The 13,888-nt window shown below is 42.3% G+C and overlaps 1 protein-coding gene across 1 annotated transcript; it reads right to left on the minus strand.

Moving 5' to 3' along the window:
- Positions 1 to 2,132: 2,132 nt before the first annotated feature.
- On the minus strand, positions 2,133 to 13,092 carry mapk6 (mitogen-activated protein kinase 6). The gene is made up of 7 exons (XM_015953540.3): positions 12,623 to 13,092; positions 12,214 to 12,531; positions 5,411 to 5,555; positions 4,888 to 5,052; positions 4,570 to 4,765; positions 4,245 to 4,362; positions 2,133 to 3,933 (listed from the first exon to the last, which is right to left on the minus strand). The coding sequence occupies exons 1-7, from the start codon at positions 12,857 to 12,859 to the stop codon at positions 2,839 to 2,841; spliced, it is 2,274 nt and encodes a 757-aa protein (XP_015809026.1). The 5' UTR covers positions 12,860 to 13,092; the 3' UTR covers positions 2,133 to 2,838.
- Between the last annotated feature and the right edge of the window lie 796 nt (positions 13,093 to 13,888).

Raw genomic sequence — 13,888 nt, forward strand, 5'->3', positions numbered from 1 at the left:
AGTTAAACAGCTAAAGTTGTTAGATTTTTATTTTTGACCTGACGGAGACTTAGAAAAGACGGAGCAATGTGAGAAAGTGGAGCCTGTGGTAGGAGGACAGGAAAATTCCACATAAAAATTCCTAAACGAGAGGAAAACCAGTGAGTTGGGACACAAAAAAGTACAGTTCAACACATTTTTCTGAACAAAAGCAGCAAGGATTATGGGACAAATTACATGAGGAGACTGAAAACTGTTTACAGGATCAACCCCTCTCGTTCTAAAACTCAAATAATATGACTTAGTTTCCACCAGAGTATTTCAGGAGGGCTAAAAACACCGACGGTGAATTGTGCCATTGCCAGAAAAGAACATCGTTGCATAGCTGGCCTAATTCTTTCCCAGCAGGAAGTGACAGCAGAGAAAAGGGCAGCTCTGGCTGATTTTACAAAGAAAACCAGTTCCAGCCTTTGTGCTACAATTTCATTTCTCTTGTAACATTTAAAACATGACTAGTTTGTTCTGATTGTGTGTAATGTGGGATGTATATAGAAGCATAACTGAGGTAGTTATCACAATCACTGAACAAAAAGGTAGATGTAGGGATTTACACACATATAATTTATATCTAAGAAGGAAAAAGGCTTTGGGGTGAATGTACCTCCATTTCTTCTCTGGGATCAACATCGTGACTCAAACACGTGTCCCTTTATTAAGATGACCTCTAAAAGTGGACACAATTTTAGTACAAAGAAAATAATCTCCAAAACAAAGCTCCAATCTGAGTGTCAGGGTGCCTTTGACAATGTCACTACAGCCCTTCGTGTCTTCACAACCTGGAACAATCTCACCAGTTTTTAGTAACTTTACGATAAAGGTCCATTTATTAACCTTACTTGGTGCTTTAAGGATGCCTTTATTAAGGCTACCATTAACTATTAAGTGTACTTAAGGTTAGTGCAAAGGGCCAAGGGGGTGTCTGCTTAGTGATGCATTACTATGGTTAATAACTTAACTTACATAACTAGTTTATTAATGCTTAATAAAGCACTAAGTAACGTTAAGAAAGGGACCCTTATTGTGAAGTGTTAGCTTTCCTAAAATGGCTCAATCTTTGTAAGGAAACGATTAATTTGAAGTGCGACTTTGTCAAAAACCTCCATAAACATAAAAATACACTTGCTATAAAAGTGGATCAGGCTTTGCCTTTCATGTGACCCCTTGTTTTGTAACAAAAGGTTTGTGCATTTGACTAAATCTAAAAGACTTCAGCCTATTCCTCTTAGAAGAATCATTTTCCATGTTTGAGTTTCTCCAAACAGCACATTTCATCATCACCTTTATATTTGAAATACCTTTAATCTTAAGTTTGGCTATTCTGACAAAAGTGTAAAAGAATTTGTCCTTGGTTACCATCTCTGAAACCTCCAGCGCTGTGATTGAACACCGTGTCCCCAACCCTTTAACTGTGTAATTTAGTCAACCTGAACATTAAAAGTGAAAATTAAATGATGCAGCACAGCAGTCAGCACTTTTTCCTCTAACAAGGACCTTCAGACTCGAGTCCAAATAAAACTCGAGTAGCGAAAACAACGTTTCACTGTGAGAGCTCGGCTTGAGGCAAAGACGAGAATAACAAAAATATTTGCCAGTAATCTTTATTTTGGGAGATATTTTGTAGAACAGGGGGAACCAATGATTACAAAAAAGTCCATAAGTGTTCTACATGCTACACCTTAACCTAATTCATCATGCTTGCCTGGAAAAAAGTACATAGAAATTTAACAAAAGATGTACAATTAAAACTGACAAACATTATACTCGCCATTAACTTTACTTTTGATGTACCTTTCTGTCGCCTCCATGCTCGCATTTTTTTTCCCGTTTCAACACCTGGATTAAAAAAAAACTTAAGACTTTTAGGCGCTTCTTTCAACCACAAGTTTTCCCACTAAAGATTGAACGCAACTATATTAAAAAAAAGAACGATACCCAGAAGAACAATATTGATGGAAAATGGAAAGCTTCAGCTTCTTTTAGAACTGCGGAACACTTGCACATCCTTTTAGCGCCGAAATGAAAATGGAAGTTTGTCCAACTCTTCAATAATCACATCGACATAACACAGTTTCATAAAATAAATATCGCACATCTGCTAGAAATAAATAATGATTACTGAAACACCTTAAATGAGAGATTCTTCTCGGCGACCACTTCAATTCATGGTATGAGGATGGTCATGTGTGTAAAGCACTAGTGCGCCTTTGAGCGTCTCTCACGGCTGTTACCTTGAGGTAGATAACACATTTACATTTTAAACACCTACGATAATGGTTGCTGCTGGCATCATGTGTCAGATTTACAGTATGAAAGGGTTGGTAAAGGAAGCTTTCTTCAGGGAAAATGATAGTCAAAAAATAAAGACCCCACACACCCCTCCATTTTCACCCCTTGTGTAGATATTCTGAAACAGGAAAAACTGCTTGAAAGTACTTTAAAAGCCCACAGCAATGTTAGTCCAACACCTCGTCTCATGTCACATCAAAATAAAACAGTAAATAAAACGAACCACAGCCAAACCTCATCTCACGAATCCATCTACAGTACTTAGGTGTGCGAGTGACATGCCAGATTAGCAATGAAGGCGTAGACGCTATCCCATAAAGGCCAGGTGATCAAGGCTTAGAGTGATGACAAACTCCTTAAATATAATAAATCAACTCCAAGAGAGAAAAAAACACAATAAAAAAGGTATGAAATGATTCAAGTACAACATACCATATTATAAAAAAATAACATAAAACAAAATAAAAACAAAACTGCCTACATTTTGCACTGAGGGAAGATATAGATTTTACTTTAATTAAGATGCTTGAAGATGCTGCTGTAGGTTTTGTGAGCGATTTGTGGAGAGCATTTGACAGCGCAAGGTGTGAGGGAAGCCTGGATGGATTTTAGAGGCAAGTCATCGGGGCTGTCAAAGCCAGGCAGGGCCAGAGTGTCCAGCTGCATATTAAACACAATCTCTGCACTACTGTCCAGGAAGCCGTCATCCAGCTCTTTCACCACTGAGGGCTCCATCTCAGAACTGGTCACAGTCTCTGCAACTCCCTCCTCTTTGCGGCTGAACAGGTGGTCCAGGTAGCTGGTGTAAGTGCTCTCCTTCTGGAAGTGGTCCACGTTACGAATGTCCCAGCATGCTTCATCTATCAGACATCCATTCTCCCCGACTATTTCCCCGGAGCTGAAGTTTTCCCAGGGCTTAGCGGGCCAAACGCAGTCTGCTGCAACAACCCCTAAACCACCTCCGCCTAACTGGGCAAGGTTTACCAGGCACTTCTCTTCCTTCTCCTGACTTATGGTCTTTGATACGGAGCTGGGGCGAGGAGCCTCCAGCTGGGAGACAGAAAAGTTGAGCTCATTCAGAAGGCCTACTTCGCTGAGCAAAGTCACCTCCTGACAGGGCTCAGGTTGCAGGCTCAGTTTAATGGTGCTGGCAATGAAGGAGTCAAAGTCAAAGCCTTGGTTCTGTTGACTTTGAGGTCTTTCGGTCTGGTGTTTTTCTTGTGCACTGTCCTTCTCTGCATGGCTCTGGGTCTTCTCAGCCTCCTTCAGAGCAATCTGGGCTTTAACAAGCCCATTCTTCTCACACTTGCTCTTGGCCTTGCGGTCTGCCTTCTCCTTGCTCTGCTGCTCTTTCCAGTTGGAGAGGTCGATGATGAGCTTGGGTTCGTAGTAGTGGTTGACTTCACTGTCCCTCCAGATGAGGTTGTCCAAATAGGAGGGTGACACAGCCTTGTAGTTGCAGGTGTGGCTACACTGCACGTCACAGTATTTATTCTCATGATGGTCTTCCTGCCAAGATCGCTCTGATGGATGGCGACTTGAGTAATCGAAGGATGGCTCGTCCATAAACTTCTCTCGATCTCCATCGGTGTATTTCCGTGGATCAATCTGGATGTAAACAACCAACCAACTCAAATTAGTAACATAAAAAAGGCACACAACTAAAAGTCTTTACAAGGACCTGGGGCCACCGGGTCCACTCATCGAGATCTACCATCATTCAAATTTTACCACACGCCTGATTTAAATGAAGGAGTGATCAACAAGCGTCTGCAGAACTCAACATGGTGAGGACTAGGTGGTGATTAAACCATTAGACTCTGTTGCTGAAGCAGGAAACGTGTAAAACACGCAGCATTGTAGTCCTTGAAGATTGGAGTTGAAGGCCCCTGACATGCATGTTGACAAAAGAAACATACCTGTACTTCCTCTTCATCTGTGACATCAGAGAGAGCTCTTGGATCAACCTGAACTTCATCTGGGTCATGGGTGCTGTGCAAGTGCCAATCAGCCTCTGAGAACTGGCTCTCGTGGTATCTGTTACAACATGGAAGGAGGACAATTTAGTCAACAAAACACATCGAATGACAAAAAAATCTGATAACAGTAAACAATGATATGTTCTCATGGGTCAAAGTTTAGATTGAAGACAGCAAAGCAAACAGTTACACCCCCCACAACTCCCTTCCTTAAAAAGGCTAATCTTATATTTCTATGTGGTTCGTATGAAATGGTCAGACATACTGTTCCCAGGTGTGGCTCTGGCTCTGATCCATGAGCAGGATATCATCTACTTCATCCTCAATGTGAAAGGGGTGCAGAGAGACGGGCTCATCCAAGGGGAAGGAGTAGTCAGCCATATAGGGGTGGGCCAGGGCCTCCTCTGCAGTCAGGCGATCCATGGGGTTAAAGGTGAGGATCTTCTCCAGAAAATCCAGGGCTGCAAAAGAGGAAAATGCAATTGTTTAGAGGAAAACAGAGGATCTGATGCATGAAGGATCTCACCAGACCACCTTACCCCCAACTCTGAAAGTTCTTTTGAATATATAATGTTGAGCTCACCCTGTGGACTAATGTCAGGCAACAGCTTGGCCAGCGGAGTGTGAGGCTTTGACATGTCACTGCGAATGAAGACAGGGATGACGCTGTGGAGCTCTTGCCGATCCTCCTCTCTCAGAACAGGGATGGATTCCAGGATCAGCTGCATTTGCTCAAGCTCATGTGCTCCTGAAACACCAGACGTTGGGTCGTTTCTTAGAAAGGTTACACAACATTCATGACTGAGAGGGTTTAGAAAGTCTAAAAGTGGCAGATCATGGGAGTAAATATGCCTCGTGCCCAGCTCAGGGAGGGTTTACCTAGCTTCTGCTAGATTTGAAAAAGTGAGCACTAAGAATAGTGAAAGCAAAACTGTGCTTCATCTATCTACCATCTCACCTAAACAGATTTAAGCAGGCAAGACAAACACACGCCTCAGACCAGTGCTACAAATTTACCTCTGACTTACACAAACAGCTTTAAAAACACTGTTCTTCTATAAGTTTGAAGACTGGATGCTAACACATGAATCCAAGTCAACATTTACCTGCAAAGAGTGTTTTCCCAGTGAGCATTTCAGAAAAGATGCATCCAGCCGCCCACATGTCGATAGCTTTGGTGTAGTTGTTAGGAGACAGCAGCAGCCGTGGAGATCGGTACCACTTTGTGACGAGACCTTCAGAGAGATGGCCCTGTGTCAGCAGGAGACAAGAAACATACGAGCCTTTGTTAAAAGAACAGTGTGATTCAGACATATTACACTATCTTTGGTTTCTCAGCAACCACTCAGTGATTAAAGTCATAAGTCTGCTGTGGGCCTCAAGCAGCAATGGTGATGACCATTTCCCCCACTAATTACCCGGTTTTCAACACAACAATAAGATCGTTCAGTTTTTTTAAGCAGAGTTAATTATCAGCAGTCAGTCTTCTGCAGCTTAAAAAGCTCCAAATATGATCTAGTTTGAAGCATCAGGCTGAAGCTCTCGCAGGGGAGTCGAGCTAACAGCTAGGCGGATTGGGGCCAAGACCAAAGTGAATTTCTGTCGTCTTAAAACAACTCGGGTCCCTAAAACCGTGTAGTGGTTAACGTGTCTGCTGTTTTCCACCACCACTTTGCAATTAGATAGTTCTTTACATAGAAGCCTATGGTTATCGAAGACCAGATGGCATGGTTGGTGTGAAAAGCACAGCAAAACAAAATGTTACGTATTACAGGTCAGAGTTAGTGATGACAAAGTAAGTAAATGAAATTGCTGTTTAACCATCTGAATGAAGGAGGGGTCGTTTTAAGGTGGCAGAACTCTTCATTTCTGGTCCCACTGACTAGCCACTAGCACAACCCCCGTTAGTGAAGTTGATTAATAATTTTTTGTGGTTCTTCATTATACACTAAGCAAAAAAAAGCTTTTTACCTTTGCCGACATGTTTCGACGTCTACTGCTGCCTTCGTCAGAGCAACCGCCGGTGTTCGTGGCGTCATTCCCGTTTGTTGCCACCAACGACAGCGCTGACATCAACAATGGCGGTTGCTCTGACGAAGGCAGCAGTAGACGTCAAAACATGTAGGCAAAGGTAACGCTTCTTTTGCTTTGTGTATAACGAAGAACCACAAAAAAAAAAAAAAAAAAGAAAAACAGAACAAACCTAACAAAGATGAAGCTGATAATGTTCTGAACTCTTTCTGCTTCAGCTTTACTGAAAACACCAGAGAACATTCACAAACCTAAACTACCCTTTACCAAATATGAACCAGACTCTTATCGGTGCTGAACTCCAAAACTCTAGGTTACCTCGTTGACAGATTTTCTTTGTGCTGGTCACGTACACAACTTAGCAGAAAGTCAGAGCTCAGAGGGTAAAAGGGGACTAGAAAGGGAGTGATTGGGCACGTGCAGGCCATGTCAGCAATCTGAGGGAGCGGGATAATCCCCCACCACCACACCAGTGATACAAACCTGCTCTCCACTCTCATACAGTCCCCTGACCAGTTACAGGACACTGAACACAAAAGAAACTGACCTGCCTCCAGCTCTGCCTGTGTGTGTATTTAGGGGGAGGGGGGTGGTAAAAACACAACACCATTGCTGCCCCCCTTTAACCCAACATGCAGAAGTGGCAGGGCTCCTATTTCTTCCCTAATTTAGCTGCAGATATTTGATGTCACACTATCCCGAGATGTATCAGTCCTCTGAAAGTCCTTGTTTATATGGGCCTATAAATGGAATGCAGCATGGAGCTCAGACATTAGCCCTGCTCCAGGTAACTAGCTTAATCCTTTTGTCTAAGAGCAGCTTGTAAAAGAGGTCAGTCCAAATAGGAATGTGGTTTTCTGCATGGACAGGAACACATAATGACCTGCCCAGCACCCGTTCTAAGAAACTGCTGTTAAAGCTGACCTGTGTAGCTGTGGTTATGGTAGGAAAATGCATGCAACCAGCTTATCACAAAAGGATGTAGGTTAGTTGTGTCATTGCATAAGGACAATTCAGTGTCTAGTGGACTCTGAACTCCAACAAGCAGATTAAAGTTTCTCTACTGGCTAAAGACGTAAAACACAATAGGTGAACATATGCCTCTTTTAGTGATTGCTAGGTGAGCTTCTCACAAAAACAAGATAACCCCAAGCCAACTAAGCATTAACCATTACACTGCAATAGTTAGTGAATGACTCAACCAGCAGACCTAGATCTCAACAGGCTGACTTTTATGACTCAAATGGTGTCAGACGGAGTCAGTCTCGGCTTCCTGAAGCTGGCCTTGCCACATGCTCATAAATGAAGCTGAAAAAGTAAAAATGATCACATGGACTTCCATTTACAACAACAGACTTCAGACTGAAAACTAAAACCATTGATTTGATTTGAACTTAATTCAGGTTCTTTTTGATCTGAGAAGACTGTAGTTTAGCCCTGAGCCGAACCACGTGAGACACTTGGACTTAAATGGGAACAGCTGTGTTAACAGCACTCTAGTCCTACCTCTGCCTATTCAACAAACCATTTGTTTAAACGTTATACAATTCATGTTTTTAATTATTGCAGGTGAAAATGAAAACACTTTAGAATGCAACACCTCAATGGCTTTTAAAATGTTGGAAAATAAGTGAAATCCTCTCACTGAAATCCACCAAGAGTCAACTTCCAAAGCATTTTCCCCTCAGCCCTGCTGTCTAGTGCTACACAAACCTGTTGTTGGCATAACAACTAGGTCAAATATGTGTGTTTGGGTGTTTCTGCACTTGTGGTTTGGAGTTTCAGGAAGCCTGTGCGGCAGAAACGACCTCTGAACTCTCTTTATAAGATCACTGAACACTTCCAGCATCTCAAATTACTGAGGGTTACACCATGCCTTCAGCAAACACATGATCTTAATAACCAAGACTTCTGCAACTCAATTTTAATGGAAGTCTCCTGAACTAACCACCATGCTATAGCAGCTCAAAAGTAGCCTTCAAAGTCAGCTTTCTAAAACAGAACCAATGCTGGTATTGTTGGATCTACAGAAGTCTCATGTTGGAAGGCAAACCACAACTGGAAATGAAGTGGAGCGCCCCCCACCCCCCAACGAGACAAAGCAATGGCTGGGAAAAGGAGGGGTGACTGGGCTGGAGGAGGTGAATGAGTGCACAGGAATTGTTGTCATTCTTGAGCCTGGGCCAACATATAGGACAGCCTTAAAGTTCACACAGCCACGAGACCAAGTATCTAGCACAACAAAGTCTCGTTGGTTCGCAGCTGTAAGTAGGGTTGCAGGGATTAACTGGTTTGATTATTAGCCCTGATTAACCCACTGTAAGGTCGTATCCAACACCGCGTATAAAAAAGATAATAGCGGGACCTGCACAGACAAAAACAAAAGTTAAACTGAACGCTCACATGCAGCAGAAGCAGAACCAGTGACAACAACCATCGGGACTGCTCCAATTCCTCCTAGGAAGCAGTTGGTCTCCTGTGTGGGAATATTTAAGATATAATACACATATTCCCACACAGGAGACTTCAACCACTTCCTAGGAGGAAATGGAACAGTCCCAATGGTAGTTGTCACTGGTTCTGCTTCTACTGCGTGCACACACTCAGTTTCACTTTTTTTATTATATAGGCGGCGTTGAAGACATTTTTATGGGGGTTAACTGGGGTTAATAGTCAAACCGGTTAATCCCTGCAACCCTAGATGTAAGGTGACCAAACACCACCTACTGAAGTATTTTCATTCTGGTAAGTTACAGAATGTGTACGTTTTTAATTCATTGTTTCTTTCCTTCAACCACGACATGCACACAACACACACATAGGCTACACACACACACACACATGTAGGCTAACCATCGGCTAACGCAGGCACACTTAAACACAACAACTTCTCCTGCTACACTTTTTCTGTGGGATACACTAACCCAATGCTGTTGTGAATGAATGGGCAGACAAAAATCCAATCTGTATTGTTCATAAGAAAGTTTCAAACAAGCTACAGAAAAAACATTGACAGCACAACTAAAGCTTGCAACTTGGCAAAAGTCAGCACTAGTCTGATACAGCAGTCAAACAAAAAAAAGACCTAACCGCCAACAAGCAGCTTTAGAAACCCCCCCGCCTGCATGTTTCTCATTAGGGAAAACTGCTTATACAAAAGGGAAAACGCCTACATGGCAAATCCAGCAAAAGAGCGGGTGTGACTGACTGCAGTCACTGAACTGTTTGAGAAACTCACTTCTTCCTGGCAACTGTGAGCCTTTACCTTCCTCTTAACTACTGCACAGTGACATACCGTCTCCAGCAAGTAAATGACTCATAACCACCTGAACTGAAAGTGACCAGGCTGGTTTATCCTGGTCATACATGAAGCTGTACCAGCCAAAGGGAACACACCACGTGAGCTCATTTTAGACCCTCTGATGACTAATCTGAGACACGTGAAAGCATCTGACTGCCTCTGTGCTTAAAGATTCAACAACCACAGAGAGCGACATGGCTAGACTGTTCAACCTAGATTTTCTCACATCACACCACCATATGGCCGTTAGCTGGAATTTCCTCCCCCTTTTATAAAACGATCACCTTGCTCCATTTTGGGCAGAGAACAATAAAACTCCAATTTTAACTGGGAAAGCTGGTGTGATTAAACTATTTAGCAAAAAACTAAAAACATACAGCTTTTATTTGTGTGGATTTAAAGTGACAATGTGTAGTTTTTACCATTAATATCTGGAAATACCCATCGAAAGTTTGTTTAAAATGAATTAAATGACGCCCAGTTGTTTAAAAATAATGGCAGCTTCATAACATATAACCATTAAAGTCTGTTTTAAAATACATGAGAGTGAGTCTAAGGCCCTGTCCACACGTAGCCGGAGATCTGCCAAAACGTAGATATTTTTCTACGTTTTGGCCTGTCATCCACACGAAAACGGAGTTTTTTCACACGAAAACGGATCTTTTTAAAAACTCCGGCCAAAGTGAAGATCTGCGTTTTCTCCGTTTTGGGTGTCTGCGTGTGGACAGACAAAACCGGAGTTTTAAGGTCCGCAACGTCACTTTCCGCGACAAAAAAATGCTGACATCACGTGTGCGACCTGTGTTTACACTAGCCGACAGCATGGATGCCCTCAGAGCTGCGCTCGCTTTTTCAATTGTCCAAGCGCTTTTTGCTCGTTTGTTTTTGCAAGCGGAATTACTGCTCCTTGCGGAAGACCACAGACGAAGGACGAGGTTAAGAACGGGGGAAGTACTGCCGCCTACAGGTTTGGCATGTCCTTAACAACGTATTTATCCGGGTACGTGTGGACAGAGTTTTTTTTTAAACGAGGTGGTGTGGATGCAAGTTTTTGGAGGGGTGGATATTCGTTTTTAAAGAAACCCGGCTACCTGTAGACTAGGCCTCAGTCTCTGGGCAACACCATATTAGATGCCATGTTTCCTTCTATGGAAGTCCATGAGGACAAAAAGCATCTACTAATTTATGACAAACTGTTACAAAATTGTTACCATTAATAAACATTGTTGTTTTACACAGCTCCCTCTTAACTTGCTGCCAGTGGTGAAACGGAGTCTGAGTCTTGTGATGTTGCTGGAGGTTTAACTCCCAGGGATTTTTGACCCTAAAGGCCACCTGTTGGTAAGGTCTTACTTGAACACAAAAATACTGCTTGCTTGCAATGATTCAAGTTATGTACTTCCCCTATGGCAGGGGTGGGGAACCCTGGTCCTCGAGGGCCGGTATCCTGCATGTCTTTGCTTCAACACTTCTGATACAGTGGTTGGTTCACCTGTTCTGCAGCTCATCAGACTCTGCTAAAGCCTGTTAATCACCTGCTGATTGAAATCAGGTGTGATGATGCAGGGTTGAAACTAAAATATGCTGGATAGCGGCCCTCGATGGACCAGGGTTCCCCGCCCCTGCCCTATTGCCTGGGAAAATACACACTGCCACTTTAATGGCACACTTGGCAGTCTTGCTTGTTTTTAGCACCCTCAAGTGTCCATTATTATTTATCTGATGTTAAACCGAAAACAAAATTATCTCCTCGCTGTGAGTCCCTCTTTTTAAAATCCTTAAACAGCTGAAATGTCTCCTCAGCCTTCATTAGTGTCTACAGGAGCAGTTCCTCACTAAATTAAACTAACACTGAAGTTGTCAGCCACAAAGGGCGGTAGGGATCTGAATGACATTTCGTTAACTATGTAAAGGGTCGTTTTAGCACATACTGGCTCAAGAAAACTATTTAAAAACATGAATCCCTTCAACATTTGGTTGTCCACGTGTGGCTTTTGATCCTCAGGTTCTAACTAATTTCTAGATTTTGCAAATCAATAAGTAAAAAGGTAATTGAAAAATGAACCAACTATTATATATTTCTTTGCTGCATGCCCATAAAACAGGCTTTGATCAAAAACGTCATTGTCTGCATTAACAGCATGTAAAAACCCATACTGAACTGGTTCTGTTGTAATCATGAACCAATTAATTTTTTCATCCTAATGCAAAGAATATATCTAATCTTCCTCAATGTTAAGCAACATCACTAATAAACTCATAAAACAACAAAAAAAGTTATCCGGGTTTGGTTTTCCAGTCATATTCCTCCTGAGAACGGAAACAGAGGCGTTACATGAAGGAACCACATCCTGTCTTGTTTACTTCCTGCATTGAAAAACTGCATCACCCAGGAGAGCACCACATTACCGGGCAATAAACATCTCATGTCAGTGTAACAAAACACTTGCCTCAGAGCACAAAATCTGGAACAACGGAATATACAACATTATGAGCAATCACAAAACCTTATAAATATTTAAATTCTTAAACTCAATAACATAACTGCAACAGCAGTAGCTTAAGTAATAGCCCTACCTTGTGAGAGTAGTGAGGATCCATGATGCGGGCCAACCCAAAGTCCCCAATCTTAAGTACTAGGTCCTCTGTGTTAACAAACAGGTTGGCAGGCTTGAGGTCACGGTGCAGCACATTGGCAGAGTGGATGTACTTTAGGCCCCTTAGGAGTTGGTACATGAAGAGCCTGGCGTGGCCTTCAGACATAGGGCCTCGCTCCAGCAGCTGACAGAGGTCTGTCTCCATGTACTCCTGTACAATGTAGACAGAGTTTACCTCTGTCAGCGATGCCACATCTTCTGTTAGCCTGCGACCACAGGGGCCTAGGGTCTCAAACACCTGAAAAAGTCAACACCAGACATTACAGCAAATGTTCAAAGTAAAAAGTAAGTCAACTCATTTTGTTTGATAAACCACCAGAAGCTCCTACCTTGACAATGTTGTCGTGATCAAGTCGTCGAATTATCTTGATTTCCCGCAGGGCATGCTTGACACTCTGGGGATCAGTCAAGATAATTTTCTTCACAGCTACACGCTTGTCACAGTCAGTGTCGACCGCTGAAAACACCAGGCCGTTTCCTCCATAGCCCAGAGGCTTCAAGTCCATGTAGCGAGATCCCAGGTCAAAGCCATGGATATTCATCAATGACTCAAACTTTTCTGCCATGATGATGTTTTTTAGGCTTTAAGCTATTTTCAAGTTTATTTTCAGGCCTTTTACAAGCCCAACTTTAACACCTAAAGAGGAATTTGTTAAAAAAAATTCCCCCTTTCCTTCAAAGGATGATCCAACTAACCCCTGTACAGATGACTACCCAGTCCCCCTGGTTAGCCGTCAATGTCAGATGTGGGGCACTAATGTGAAATCATACGTTCCCTCCATGTTCAGTAGGAAAAATATTTAATATAACAAATTATTTTAACAGCTCCAAGTAAACTAGTGTTTATAAACTATATTGGAATGAAAATTCCAGGCCAATTGGAAGGGAGTAAAAAAAAAAAGCACTGGGATTAGGTTAAACTAGAAAGATGTAGTCACATCCTCACAGTGCAAATACATTCAGTGTACGACTGGTCCTGAGTAGCTTCATATGAAATGTGCCTTATTGCACAAATATTCTTTTTCTTAAATTTCTTCACCTGATCTATAAATTTGAAATGAATCTTGTTCAAAAAAATCTTTCACCCTCAATGATCAGGTGGCTCAAGCTCACCACAATCACAATCAAAGCTATCCTCCATTTTACTTGGATATAACCTGAAAAGAGAAAAACAAAATACTGATTAGAATACAAAGAAACTAGAAAATGGGTGTTCGTGTAAATTTCCTACAAAACGTAATCAAACGTCCCCTTTTGTACGTTAACATGTCATTAGGGACACCAAAACCGCTTTCGCTTTAACCCCGTGTCCTAGAGACATTTGCCCCGCCCCTAACCGGTAGAAGCGCTTGCTAGTCCGGTTTCTGGACATCGATTAATTCCAGAGAAAATACAAGTCAGAATAATAAAATGTACGACAACGTAGGAAAACAGCACATCAATGACAGATGACATATTTTATGCCGAGCTTATACCGCTCGTTTTGGCCTTTTCGAGTGAAACCCTGGCGGAAAAAAACCGACAAGCAAAGAGACAAGCCGCTCGCACAGCGGCTGTCGACTCGGTATCAATTTTATCACAAACACAGCCAGTGG

The sequence above is a fragment of the Nothobranchius furzeri genome, chromosome 9, assembly GCF_043380555.1.
Source record: "Nothobranchius furzeri strain GRZ-AD chromosome 9, NfurGRZ-RIMD1, whole genome shotgun sequence".
In the NCBI taxonomy this organism is placed as follows: Eukaryota; Metazoa; Chordata; class Actinopteri; order Cyprinodontiformes; family Nothobranchiidae; genus Nothobranchius; species Nothobranchius furzeri.